This window comes from Heterodontus francisci, chromosome 18, assembly GCF_036365525.1.
Source record: "Heterodontus francisci isolate sHetFra1 chromosome 18, sHetFra1.hap1, whole genome shotgun sequence".
NCBI classification, from domain to species: domain Eukaryota; kingdom Metazoa; phylum Chordata; class Chondrichthyes; order Heterodontiformes; family Heterodontidae; genus Heterodontus; species Heterodontus francisci.
Window position 1 is genome coordinate 83,229,137 of NC_090388.1, and position 14,852 is coordinate 83,243,988.

General features: G+C 44.9%; 1 protein-coding gene across 3 annotated transcripts in view; it reads left to right on the forward strand.

The window, feature by feature from the left end:
- Positions 1-14,852, forward strand: part of braf (B-Raf proto-oncogene, serine/threonine kinase) — a 154,042-nt gene that overhangs the window by 128,744 nt on the left and 10,446 nt on the right. For all 3 annotated transcript variants that reach the window (XM_068051074.1, XM_068051075.1, XM_068051076.1), the window contains 4 exons: positions 1,398-1,516; positions 9,171-9,302; positions 10,946-11,080; positions 12,777-12,930. In XM_068051074.1, the coding sequence (XP_067907175.1) occupies positions 1,398-1,516; positions 9,171-9,302; positions 10,946-11,080; positions 12,777-12,930 (540 nt within the window). The remainder of the gene's footprint in view (positions 1-1,397; positions 1,517-9,170; positions 9,303-10,945; positions 11,081-12,776; positions 12,931-14,852) is intronic.

Sequence of the window (14,852 nt, forward strand, 5' to 3'; positions counted from 1 at the left end):
GGTTTTAAAATATTCTGCTTAAGCGCCTTTGTGATTTCCCCTCTAACTTCCTTCAGTGTTCTGGGATGTACCCGATTGGGGTCTTGTGATTTTCCTGCTCACTGTTTCAAGCAGTTTCCTTTTGAATATTTCTTTTTAGTTGTGACCCTTTCACACCCCCTCAGGGCTGCTACCATCTTTTTATTTTATTTTTTATTTTTATTTAGAGATACAGCACTGAAACAGGCCCTTCAGCCCACCAAGTCTATGCCGACCAACAACCACCCATTTATACTAATCCTACGGTAATCCCATATTCCCTATCACCTACCGACACTAGGGGCAATTTACAGTGGCCAATTTACCTATCACCTGCAAGTCTTTTGGCTGTGGGAGGAAACCGGAGCACCCGGCGAAAACCCATGCGGTCACAGGGAGAACTTGCAAACTCCGCACAGGCAGTACCCAGAATCAATCCCGGGTCCCTGGAGCTGTGAGGCTGCGGTGCTAACCACTGCGCCACTGTGCCACCCGATCTTATTGTCACTTCCCCCTGGAAAAACTTGTGTGAAATACTTAGTAAGCATCTCTCCAATTATTAAGAATCCCCCTTCCCAATTCTCCCACAATTACAAGATGACTCCCTTTCGTCTGTCTTTTACTTACATGATTATAGAATCCTTTGCTGTACTTTCCTTTATTCAATCAGTGTTTTTCAATGTCCCTCTAACCCTTTCTAATCTCTCTTTTCTGCTTTTCTCTTACGTTTTACAATTCTCTGTGCCATTCCACACATGCCCAAATTTATTCCTTGTCCCCTATTTAAATCTCAGCTCTGCCCAAACCTCTTTATTTATCCATGGAACCTCAGCATTTGACTCATCCCCATTACTCCAAGTAAGAATGTATCTAACCTCACTTGAACAGTCTCCTGTTTAACCATTGCCTGATGCTGCTCTGCTCTTTGATCTGCCATTTTTTCCAACTGCTAATTCCCGCTGAAATTAGCTACTCTCCAGCCTAATATCTTTATGTTAGATACATCCTTTTTATTTGTTTCCAATGTGACCTTTGTTAGGTTCTGCTCACTGTTTTTCCGATACCCCGTTTTAGCTGGCAGGTGAACAAGTTGGAAAGGGATGGACTTGACTCTTTTGGTACTTTAAGCAGATCCTTTTTTTTTGTTTTCTGCACCCTTGTGTTGAATTAAGTTGAGAATGTCCTCAGACATCAACGTTTAAACAATAGTATAAACCAATTGGGGCATATTTGCTTTAAATTTACAGGGGCACTTGGATTAACCTGAGCAAAGTAGTGGTTCCCTTCTCTTGGGCCATTTGTTCATTCGGGTGGTCAGCGGGCTTTGGGGGTGGGAACGTGTCTTGTGCTGTCTCTGAGTTCCTTAACTCCAATCAAAGATATTTTTCTACATGAAGATCTAACGGTGAAGATTGGGGATTTTGGCTTGGCAACAGTGAAATCGCGGTGGAGCGGGTCCCACCAATTTGAACAGCTGTCTGGTTCTATCCTATGGATGGTGAGTGCTGAAAGTGTATCTAAAGTTGGCCATGAAGCTGACCATTATGATATGAGTGGTGGAAGAAGAGAGCCATGTGTATTGCCCTATTACACTATTAGTTCAGTCAACGCCTGTATCACACGCTCATAGCAAGAGTTTAAATACATTTTAACATCATTTAATTTCCAAGCCCATTTCAGCTCTGTGCAGTCTGATTTATACAAAATCAATTATACATGCCAAAACTCATTACAGTCGTAGAATTTTAATTCGTGGACTCAAGGCCACCAAAGTAAAATCCCCCTTCGCTCTAATACCTGTGTTACTCAGTGGAAGAAAATCTTGATGGCTGTTTAAAAATGTTTACATTTAAGGAGGTTCTATTTGGGATTTGGAAAAGGAAGTGGGTTGGAGGAAGGAATTTTTGCCCCTTTCTTGCAATTCAGAATCTGAACTTTGAAAATGTGGTGAGAATTGGAAACTTCCTCTGACAGCTCCAGGGATGGAGCAGGCAGGTCTGAGGTAAGTCATTAGTTATCAGGGGTGTTTTGGCTCCACCAGCTGCACAATAGGCCAGAGCTTCTGCAGAATTGGGGTGTTTGGGGAGAAAATCGCTGCAGAAATCTACACCATGCCCCATTGTAACCTATCATTTGTCTTACAATTTTAGCCAGCAAGGCCACAGACACAGATTTTTCCTCCACGCTCCACCATCCCAAGATTAAAAGAAAAGGCCTATAAGATTGCCAGAAATAGTAGTAAACCTGAGGATTGGGAGAATTTTAGAATATAGCAAAGGAGGACCACAAAACTGATAAAGGGAAATAGCATATGAATGTAAGCTAGCAAAAAATATATAAACTGACTGTAAAAGCTTCTACAGGTACGTAAAAAGGAAATGTTTGGCGAAGACAAATGTGGGTCCAATACGGACAGAGTAAGGAGAATTTATAATGGGGAATAGAGAAAGGACAGAGAAGCTAAATGATTACTTTGTGTCTGTCTTCACTGAAGAAGATACAAGAAATCTCCCAGAATTAGCGATCCAAGGGATTGGGGTAAATGAGGAATTGAAGAAAATTAGTATTAGTAAGAAGGTTTTATTGGAGAAATTAATGGGGCTGATGGTTAAGTCCCCAGGACCTGATATTCTACATCCCAGAGTGTTGAAAGAGGTAGCTATGGAGATAGTGAATGCATTGGTGATCATCTTCCAAAATTCTGTAGATTCTGGAGCGGTTCCTGCAGATTGGAAGGTCACAAATTTCACCCCACTATTTAAGAAGGGAGGGAGAGAGAAAACATGGAATTACAGACCTGTTAGCCTTACAGCAGTCATAGAGTTATACAGCACAGAAACAGGCCCTACGGCCCATCGTGTCTATGTCGGCCATCAAGCACCTATCTATTCTAATCCCATTTTCCAGCACTTGGCCTTTAGCCTTGTATGCTATGGCGTTTCAAATGCTCATCTAAATACTTCTTAAATGTTGTGAGGGTTCCTGCTTCTACCACCTCTTCAGGCAGTGCGTTCCAGATTCCAACCACCCTCTGGGTGAAAAATTTTTCCTCAAATCCCCTCTAAACCTCCTGCCCCTTACCTTAAATCTATGCCCCCTAGTTATTGACCCCTCCACTAAGGGAAAACGTTACTTCCTATCTAACTTATCAATGCCCCTCATAATTTTGTATAGCTCAATCATATCTCCCCTCAGCCTTCTCTACTCTAAAGAAAACATAGAAAATAGGAGCAGGAGTAGGCCAATTGGCCCTTGGACCCTGCTCCGCCATTCATTATGATCATGGCTGATCATCCAACTCACTAACCTGTTCCTGCTTTCGCCCCATACCCTTTGATCCCTTCAGACCCAAGAGCTATATCTAACTCCTTTGTGAAAACATTCAATGTTTTGGCCTCAACCGCTTTCTGTGGTAGCGGATTCCACAGGCTCACCACTCTCTGGGTGAAGAAAATTTAGAGTCCTAGAGAGATACAGCACTGCAACAGACCCTTTGGCCCACTGAGTCCGTGCTGACCATCAACCACCCATTTATACTAATCCTACATTAATCCCATGTCCCCTACCACATCTCCACCTTCCCTCAATTCTCCTACTACCTACCAACACTAGGGACAATTTACAATGGCCAATTTACCTATCAACCTGCAATTCTTTGGCTCTGGGAGCAAACCGGAGCACCCGGCGGAAACCCATGCGGTCACAGGGAGAACTTGCAAACTCCACATAGGCAGTACCCAGAACAGAACCCGGGTCGCTGGAGCTGTGAGGCTGCAGTGCTAACCACTGCGCCACTGTGCTGCCCCTTGTGCCACTGTGCCGCCCCTAATTTCCTCATCTCAGTCCTGAAAGGTTTACCCCGTATCCTTAGACTATGACCCCTGGTTCTGGACTCCCCCACCATCAGGGACATTCTTCCTGCATCTACCCTGTCAAGTCCTGTTAGAATTTTAATAAAAGCAAAATACTGCAGATGCTGGAAATCTGAAATAAAAACAAGAAATGCTGGAACCACTCAGCAGGTCTGGCAGCATCTGTGGAAAGAGAAGCAGAGTTAACGTTTCGGGTCAGTGACCCGTTCCGAAGAAGACCTCCCTGCTCAGTTAATAAAGGCAAGTATCCCATCTCCCTTCCTAACCACCTTATCTACCTGTGCTGCTGCCTTCAGTGATCTATGGACAAGTACACCAAGGTCCTTCTGACCTTCTGTATTTCTTAGGGTCCTTCCATCCATTGGATATTCCCTTGCCTTGCTAGTCCTTCCAAAATGCATCACCTCTCACTTGTCAGGATTAAATTCCATTTGCCACTGTTCCACCCATCTTACCAGCCCATCTGTATCGTCCTGTAATCTAAGGCTTTCCTCCTCACTATTTACGACACCACCAATTTTCGTGTCATCAGCGAACTTACTGATCATACCTCCTATTCTTCTTTGGCCTCCTTATCTCGAGAGACAATGGATAAGCGCCTGGAGGTGGTCAGTGGTTTCTGAAGCAGCGCCTGGAGTGGCTATAAAGGCCAATTCTAGAGTGACAGGCTCTGTATACAGACCTCCTGTATTCATGTCTAAATCATTAATGTACACTACGAACAGCAAGGGACCCAGCACGATCCCTGTGACCACCGGTCACAGGCTTCCACTCGCAAAAACAATCCTCGACCATTATCCTCTGCCTCCTGCCACTAAGCCAATTTTGGATCCAAATTGCCCTGGATCCCATGGGCTCTTACCTTCTTAACCAATCTCCCATGCAGGACCTTAACAAAAGCCTTACTGAAGTCCATGTAGACTACATCAACAGCTTTACCCTCATCTATACATCTAGTCACCTTCTCGAAAAATTCAATCAAGTTAGACATGATCTCCCCCTGACAAAGCCATGCTGACTATCCTTGATTAATCCCTGCCTCTCCAAGTGGAGATTAATCCTGTCCCTCAGAATTGTTTCCAATAGTTTCCCAACCACTGATGTTAGACTCACCAGCCTCTAATTACCTGGTTTATCCCTGCTACCCTTCTTGAATAATGGTACCACATTTGCTGTCCTCCAGTCCTCTGGTACCTCTCCTGTGGCCAGAGAGGATTTGAAAATTTGTGTCAGAGCCCCTGCAATCTCCTCCCTTGCCTCATAACAGCCTGGGATACATCTCATCTGGACCTGGGGATTTATCCACTTTTAAGCCGGCTAAAACAGTGAATACTTCCTCCCTTTCAATGCTAATATGTTCAAGCATATCACAATCCCCCTCCCTGATCTCTACACCCGCATCGTCTTTCTCCATAGTGAACACAGATGAAAAGTAATATTTAAAACCTCACCTATGTCCTCCGGCTCCACACACAGATTGCCACTTTGGTCCCTGATGGGCCCTACTGTTTCCCTGGTTATCCTCTTGCCCTTAATAAAACGCCTTAGGATTTTCCTTTATCTTGCCCGCCAATGTTTTTACATGCCCCCTCTTTGCTCTCCTAATTACTTTTTTAAGTACCCCCCCCTACACTTTCTACATTCCTCTAGTGCTTCTGCTGTTTTCAGCGCTCTGAATCTGCCATAAGCCTCCTTTATTTTTCCTGATCCAATCCTCTATATCCCTTGACATCCAGGGTTCCCTGGACTTGTTGGTCCTTCACTCTTCACCTTATCGGGTATGTGTTGGCTCTGAACTCTCACTATTTCCTCTTTGAATGACTCCCACTGATCTGATGTAGACTTTCCTACAAGTAGCTGCTCCCAGTCCACCTTAGCCAGATCCTGTTTTATCATCTTAAAATCGGCCTTCCCCCAATTCAGTACCTTTATTTCCGGTCCATCTTTGTTCTTTTCCATAACTACCTTAAATCTTAGAGTTATGGTCACTATCCCTGAAATGCACCCCCACTGACACTCCTACCACTTGTCCGGCTTCATTCCCTAGGATTAGGTCCAGTACTGCCCCTTCTCTGGTCGGACTTTCTACGTACTGGCTCAAAAAGCTCTCCTGTAAGAATTCCGCCCCCTAGCCTTTTGCACTAAAACTATCCCATTTGATATTGGGGAAGTTGAAATCCCCTACTTTTATTACCCATTGGGAAAATGCTAGAATCTATCCTAAAGGATGTGATAAATGGACACTTGGATAATAATGATCTGATTGGGCATAGTCAACATGGATTTATGAATGGGAAATCATGTTTGACGAACCTGTTGGAGTTTCCTGAGGATGTTACTAATAGAATTGATAAAGGGGAATTGCTGGATGTGGTATACTTGGATTTTCAGAAGGCTTTTGATAAAGTCCCCCACAGGAGGTTGGTTAGCAAAGTTAAAGCACATGGGATAGGAGGTAATATATTTTTTTTTTCTTTTGGGCCTCCTTATCTCGAGAGACAATGGATACGCGCCTGGAGGTGGTCAGTGGTTTGTGAAGCAGCGCCTGGAGTGGCTATAAAGGCCAATTCTGGAGTGACAGTCTCTTCCACAGGTGCTGCAGAGAAATTTGTTTGTCGGGGCTGTTGCACAGTTGGCTCTCCCCTTGCGCCTCTGTCTTTTTTCCTGCCAACTAGGAGGTAATATACTGGCATGGATTAAGGATTGGTTAACAGGCAGAAAGCAGAGAGTAGGAATAAACGGGTCATTCTCACGTTGGCAGGCTGTGACTAGTGGGGTACCGCAGGGATCAGTGCTTGGGGCCCCAATTGTTCACAATGTATATCAATGATTTGGATGTTGTGTCCAAATGTTGTATTTCAAAATTCGTGGATGACACAAAACTAGGTGGGAATGTGTGTTGTGAGGAAGATGCAAAGCGGCTTCAAAGGGATTTGGACTTAGTGAGTGGGCAGGAACGTGGCAGATGGAATATAATTTGGAAAAATGTGAGATTATCTACTTTGATAGGAGGAATAGATGTGCAGAATATTTCTTAAATGGTAAGAGATTAGAAAGGGTAGATGTACAAAGAGACCTCGGTGTCCTTGTCAGTAAGTCATTGAAAGCTAACCTGCAGATGCAGCAAGCAATTAGGAAGGCTAATGGTATATTAGCTTTTATCGCAAGAGGATTTAAATACAGGAGTAGTGAAGTCTTGTTTCAATTATAAAGAACCTTGATTAGACTGCACCTGGAGTACTGTGTGCAGTTTTGGTCCCCTTACCTTAGGCAGGATATTATTGCCATAGAGGGAGTGCAACACAGGTTCACCAGACTTGTTCCTGGGATGGCGTGGCTGTCCTATGAAGAGAGATTGGGGAAACTGGGCCTGTATTCTCTAGAGTTTTGAAGAATGAGAGGTGATTTCATTGAAACCTACAAAATACTTAAAGGGATAGACAGGGTAGATGCAGGTAAGATGTTTTCCCTGGTTGGGGAGTCTAGAACCAGGGAACACAATTTCAAAATAAGGAGGAAGACACTTAGGACTGAGATGTGGAGAAATTTCTTTACTCAGAGGGTTGTGAATCTTTGGAATTCTCTACCCCAGAGCGCTGCGGAAGCTCAGTCATTGAGTATGTTTAAAGCAGAGATTGACAGATTTCTAAATACCAATGACATAAGGGATATGAGGATAGTGTGGGGAAAAACGCATTGAAGTGGCTGATCAGCCATGATCATATTGAATAGCAGGGCAGGCTCGATGGGCTGAATGGCCTTTTCCTGCTCCTATGTTCCTATCTTAGAGGCTGTGAAGCAGTGGAGGAGAGACCCTGTGGTTACTAGTTTTAGGTAAACCTGCCTTTTTCCAGAATAATTTCACCAGAATTAGTGAGCAGAGAAAACCGTCCTGCTTTGTTTGTACCGCTAACACAGAGCAACCAGAGGAAGTTTGCACCCAATAGGTTCCCTCTTTCATTTTGGAAAGGGGCAGTTGAATACAGGTGCAGAAATCTTTAAGCCACATTTCCTTTACCTTTTGGAGTCGTGAAGAGAATTTCCTAATGTTGCAAGTTGAGGTCTGTGTCAGTATTAACAGTGGAGATGGTCTAATAGGATTGAATTCAATGGCAGGAGCCCAGAGATGAGCTTTATAATCAAAGCTCCTCCTGAGGGCTCAGTGCTTGGTGTATCACTGATCAGTACAGTTGTCCGAGGTTTGATTTCCAGTCTGTGCTAGGTGAAGCTGGGATAAGGAAGGGAAGAAACACATCAGCTAGAGTTCCCGCTGCTGATTACTATTGAATGACTCCTGCTGGAGAGTGCAGCTGTGTGGACAAGACATGATTCCTCCACAGTCAGAGTCACCACCAACACTCAACGGTTCCTTGAGTCAGGTAGTGGAGAGCTGACGGCACCTGCGAGTCTCTGGCCCTTAGGAGGAAAGGATTGAAAGAGGACTTAAAGCAGGCGTTTGCGAATCGCAGCCCATTGGCTTTTAAAGTGCACCGTGTTCTCCTGTACTAAATTTCCACACTGCTGGGTCGAATTGACACGTGGTCACATCCCAGGCGCAGGATCAGGAGGCACAGCCTGCCCCATCAAGATTTGTGACATTGTGACGGCAACAAAGATCCCCATGTGATTCCTTCCTGCTCTTTCTCATTCTCTGTTAAGGCAAGCCTGCCCCTTTGTCGTCTTCACCTTCTCACCTTTAGGCAAAAAGTTCCAGGTGTTCAGAGTAAATATCAGGGAGGAAACAAATTGATAAATGTACTACTTTTGTCAGGTTAACTTATCATTTCTTTGAAAAGTTAGTTATTCTTGGTGTTGTTAGATTTTCAACCAAAATGGCTAGTAATAGCTTTAAGTGCATCTCAAAGCACCTGAATGTGATAAATATCTCCAGTGCCTCCTGGCAGAATGGCACAGGTCTATTATTATGGTGAACCCGCTTGATCGTCTCAACATTCTCAGTGAGATTGCGAGCTGCTGCCTAATTTTGCTTGGAGTTTTGCACTTAGGTTTGATGTCTTTGTTTTGTGTCTGGGGTTACTTCGCTATCTACTGCTTCTAGTGAGAACCAAACAAGTGCATCTCGAAACCACAGGCATGCGGCCTGTGATTTTCCATTTGACTGACTGGATGGAGATTCACCGAGTGCAAGTGGGGTGTTTCGCAAGCTGTGCCTTCCGGAAGCTCCGGGTCGCTCGCTGACCTTCCAGCCCCACGGTGTCCCGACTTCCACCAGTAAATCTGATGCTTCCTCTCACTAATCCGGCCTTTGCCTTTTTGCAGGCGCCTGAGGTGATTCGAATGCAAGACAAGAACCCCTACAGTTTCCAGTCTGATGTCTATGCGTTTGGGGTGGTTCTCTATGAGTTAATGAGTGGACAGTTACCCTATTCAAACATCAATAACCGTGATCAGGTGAGTAAACCCATGATTACTGCAAAATTACTTTTATTTGTTTTTTTTTAATCCTGCAAATTTTATGTTCATCAAAGTGAGAACATTAGCATTAAGAATGGAAAGCTTCCCATTAACCAGTGTCGCATCAAACATTCCCAGGGCAGGTAAAGCACAGGTTAGCTACAGAGTAAACACCCCCTGTACATTGCATCGAACCCATGCCCTACCTACCCTGGGAATGTTTGATGGGACCATATAAAAGGAGCTTTACACTGTATCTAACCTATGCTGCTGCTGTCTTGGGACAGAGTAAAGTTCCCATTGCTCTCAACAATGTGCCTCATCTCCAGGTTCAGGAGTGCCCCCTACTGCACCAGTGTGATAATTCTTCATTTTCCATCACCAGCCAATATGCAGTTTCCCTCAGTACAGTTCTCAGTTCAGTGTTACAGGCCTATGCTCACAGGTATCTCGACTGTGACTGTCTAAACTCATTTCATTCATAGTTTGTTACACTGAGCTCTAATAGAGAGAGGCAACATATATTGTACAACTAATTCTGAATTGGATTAAAGAGGGGAGCTAACTTTATCACAAAAGCAAAATACTGCGGATGCTAGAAATCTGAAACAAAACAGGAAATACTGGAAGTACTCAGCCGGTCTGCCAGCATCTGTGGCGAGAGAAATAGAGTTAACTTTTCAGGTCTGTGACCTTTCAGGGTTTTATTCTGTGTCTGAAATCTAATTCTATTCATTCAGTCAGTCAATTCAAACCATATGATTACATTTTTTAGCAGGAAGTTCCCACTTTACTGTGCTATTTATGTTGTTTAATTCAAATCAATCAATAATTCATATAGAGCAGATGGAGTGCCTTGGGTGAAAGGTTATCGGGGGTAGTGGGAATGTGGAGTCAAGGTTACAATCAGATCAGCCATGATGATATTGAAAGGTGGAGCAGGCTAAAGGGACCGAGTGGCCTACTGCTACTCCTAACTCGTATGTTAAAGATGTTGCAAGTAGTTATGATATATCTGAGCTGGGACTGCTCATCTCTATCACTGAGGGGAAACCAGCGAGTGTGAATCAGCTGCACGCCACCCCCACCCCAGCTGTCGCACATGCCCACTCTCCGCCGTTGCACAGTCCCCCCCCCCCCCCCGGTCGCTTGCCTCTCCCACCCTGTTGTCGCATGCACCCCCAGTTCCCCCACCCATTGCAAACCTCACCTATTTCTCGAAGTGCTTTGTGTATCTCAAAGAACAATGATCCAAGCTTTCAGTTGACATGAAGTTTGAATTTTTTTGGTGCCCAATCATTGACATGGTAAAGGATAGTGACGAATCATGGGTTACAATGAAAGGGAATGTATTAAGTATCAGTACAATAAAATATTAGCCCACAGCGTGTCTTAGGTTAGCATTAATGTTGTAAATGTAATCACAGGGTGTGTCCATTCATCCATGACCCAGCTTGTTCTATCCCTCTCTTCCTCCCACTCCAGCTGAGGTAAAATGTCAGATAGTAATGAAAGACCTTTTGAAATGTTCTTGTGCCATGTTGAGCCCTGCTGCTGGGTCAGTTTTGGGCCTACACCTTGCAAGTTTAATAGTTTGTCTTTGGTTTAATGTGCTTGACCCTTGTGATTGGCTTTTTTAGATAATCTTCATGGTTGGCCGAGGTTATCTAACCCCTGACCTCAGTAAGGTGCGCAGTAACTGTCCAAAGGCAATGAAGCGATTAATGGCGGATTGTCTGAAAAAGAAGCGGGATGAGCGCCCTCTTTTCCCTCAGGTGAGTATTGTACTTGGCTTCTCGCTTGCCATATTAGTGGGAGCGTAGTCACAGGAACTGCTGAAGCATAGGTCAGCGGTCTCTTGGGCCTTGTAACACAGGGGCACTGAATGTAAAAGGAAGTGATGGTTGGCCATAGTTGGAGTATTGCATGCAGTTCTGAACACAAGGTAATGAAGTCATGGGAAGGGGTCAGCAAAGATTTACTTGGTTTGAGTACAATGAAGAAAGGCTTGAAGAACATTTGTGCCTTCTCATTGTACTGAAAACGTTATGGGGATATTACTGAGGATTTCAAAATCATGAAGGGTTTTGAGGTGATATATTAGTGTTTTCATTGGTGAGGATCATCACTAGAAGAAGAAGGGAAGAAATTAGCATCTGCAGGATTTTGCTTTTAAGAAATTAGCAGTAATGTTTTCACTCACGAGACCGCTTTTCCTTGACTGGAATTGAGGCAGAGACTCATCGTTGGGTCAGTGTTTAAAAAGGAACAATGTCAACTGCTCTGGGACTAACAGCAACGGGATGAATGCCAGAGGAGTGTGCAGGGTGAATTATTAGCTGATTTACGGATGCATTATGGTTAGGGGAAGGGGTAGAAATTCAGAAAATATTTTGATGCCACAAAGGCATGATATGAAAATGGTTGAGAACGCCAGGGAATAAGGCACAGTCACTCACCTGTGTAGTAGTTTGTCTTGGTAGCAAAATGTGAGTAAAGTCTTGATAAATGTGCTCTTTAGCATGCGCTTCACTGGGTTTGTCCAATGATGCTCATTCTGTTTGCACTATGCACACCTTTGTGGGTGACTGACTGCACGGCAGCTTCAAGGAGTGGACTGGCTGTGACATTGAGATGCTGTACTGTAGACCAGCCTGGACTTTAGTCAGATATCCCCGCCATTCTTTCTGTTTCATTTGGTATTTGCTGCAAGAGTGTTGCTCACCCACAATAGCTGAGGGTCTTCTGTTTCGGTGTGGTCCGAGCCCATGTCTCCCTTCCGTACATCTTTTGTCTGATGGAGAACTTCATACCCTAATTGCAGTATTATAGTCTTGCTGCTGGTGTTTCCATTTACAGTGGAGATGAGTGCTGAGACCAACTTTGTGCCTGTACAGTTGCATACAAGAATCTGTATATGCATGTTTGGTGGGGGCAAGGCAACTCATTAAAGGCTTGGATAGCTTGGCAGGTGCTGACGCTGTCAGTTTCTAGCAGACTCTGCCTGTCCCAGTGTAGGTGAAGGCCTGTTCATTTGTGTAACCTGCAAAGAATGAGAAAGATCATACTTGCAGATGTGATTTGACATGACTTGAGTTTAGAGTTACCTTCACTCTTTGAGGGACGGCGATGACACATGCAGCTACCACCAACCTTCTGCCTTCTGCTGGAAAGTTGGAGGGCATGGGGTCAGAATGTGGATCACCTGGCTGGAGGGGTTGCCAAAATGATTAACCTTAGCCAGAGTGTGAGGTGGTCAATTGCTGTCCAGAGGTTGCATGCCCTTGATCCCATGGGTCTGAAACTTGACACCAGATATATCCCTGTATCCAGCCTTTTTTTCAAGGCTGTTATTGGAAACCTCTGACACTGGGTGGGGAGATGGAGGGAGTTTGAGGGAGTGAAAGGGAGGATTTGCAGGAGGCTGCAGGTTCTCAGACTACCCAATAATGAAGTGGTTCTGCATTGCAGATTCTTGCCTCGATTGAGCTGCTGGCCAGGTCCTTGCCAAAGATTCATCGTAGTGCGTCGGAGCCCTCGCTCAATCGGGCTGGCTTCCAGACCGAGGACTTCAGCCTTTACACATGTGCTTCCCCAAAGACACCCATCCAGGCCGGAGGATACGGTGAGTGTGCTTGTGAGAATAGCAAGACTTTGTCGCTTGTCTAGACTGGCCACTCTTAGCCTACAAGTAGCTGCTCACTCATCTGTATACAGATTGATTGTGCAAATGATGCTTCCCACACTCCAGCTGGCCTGGCCATTTATGATCTGTGTACCTAGGCAGTGAGATCGATGTACTCTGTCACAACCGAAACCAGTCTCATCTTCACCTCGTCCATTTCTTCCACCATGAGTGGAAAGATAGACTTTTTAAAGTACAGTCAACAACAGCAATAACAACATATTTATATAGCATCTTTAGCATAATGAAACGTCCCAAGGCGCCTCACAGAGGCATTATAAAACACCGAGCCACATAAGGAGATATTGGGGCAGATGACCAAAAGCTTGGTCAAAGGTATCTGTTTTAAGGAGGAAAGCGGGATAGAGGGGGGTGGAGGTTTAGGGGGGGAATTCCAGAGCTTAGGGTCTAGGTAGCTTAAGGCAAGTCCGCCAGTGGTGGAGCGATTAAAATTAGCGAAGCTGAAGAGGTGGGAATTAGAGGAGCCCAGATATCTTGAAGGGTTGTAAGGCTAGAAGAGATTACAGTGATAGGGAGGGGTGAGGCTGTGGAGGGACTAGAAAACAAGGATGTCACTGCTAAGATGTAGCAAACACAGCAGGCAATTTGCACACAGCAAGCTCCCACAAACAACATTGTGATAATGACCAGATAATCTGACTAGGTAGCAGTCAGGGAGATTTTCCCCTACCAAACCCAGGAGTGCTGAGGAACATGGTAGTATCTGACTGCAGAGTTAACTTTCACATTGTGTGGGGAATGCATATTGCTCACACAGTGGAGATTGTTTACTGTTTCATTCTTGTTCTTGCTGCAACAGACAGCTTCCATATGTGAACCGGAGCTCCGTACAGCCTGCAATGTAACCATATTTCCTTAGCGTATAGAATATATAGGGTACAGCAGGGCAAGCACCAAATGGCCAGCGGTTCCACACTATCCAACAGTGATGGACTGTGCTGTGGAAGGGTGACATCAAGTGGCAGCAACTGAACACTACGTGCGGAACACATTTGAGACAAAACATCCACTCACTGTAACACAGGCAATGCGATTAGATAGACGTTTTATATGTTTTCCCCTTCCCCTTTTTACTTTTTCTGTGTTCTATTTTGAAATTCAAACTCTGACAACATTGCTTTTAAAACAGCTGCTAGAGAAGGTTCTGAGGTAATGCGATTGGAATTGGGAGCTGACAGCACCAGGCCCGATTCAGTTAGAACTTTTCAAACTCCTACATTTGTAACCTTGCATTCACTAAACTGAGGGATGTGACGGTGCTAGGGAATGGAGTGAGTTCCATTTCAGGTGCTCACTGTTGGATTACACTCAGTCCTGGGTTAAGTATAGCACAGTTCATTCCATTCTGCCTCAACAGTGGCTCTGAGGCTCAGGTGAGTGCACCTTGTCTGACATTGTCCCATTTCCCACAACATGCTTCTCTCAGTGGATTTGGACATTAATGCTGAACTGTGCTCACTGAGGATTTCTCAAACGCATTACCCACAGGAACACAGCAGTCAGTAGAGATGATCAGCTCTTCAGTCTGAGCTAGATCTGAACATAACTTCCAGAGGTGAAAAGTCAGTGCTGGACCTACCAGAGTGTTTTGCTGGAGAACAGCCTCCTCACTCCGTTAGATACAGAGTAAAGCTGCCTCTGCACTGCCCGATCAAACACTCCCAGGGCAGCTACAGCACAGCGTTTTCTGCTACCTGAATGGATATCTGGGTTCAGCTGACTGTGGCTGTGTGCTGGAGACTGGAAGGTGGAGGCTGTGTGACTGCTGCAAGAGGAAGGCGCAGGGCGGCGCAGTGGTTAGCACCGCAGCCTCTCAGCTCCAGCAACCCGGGTTCGATTCT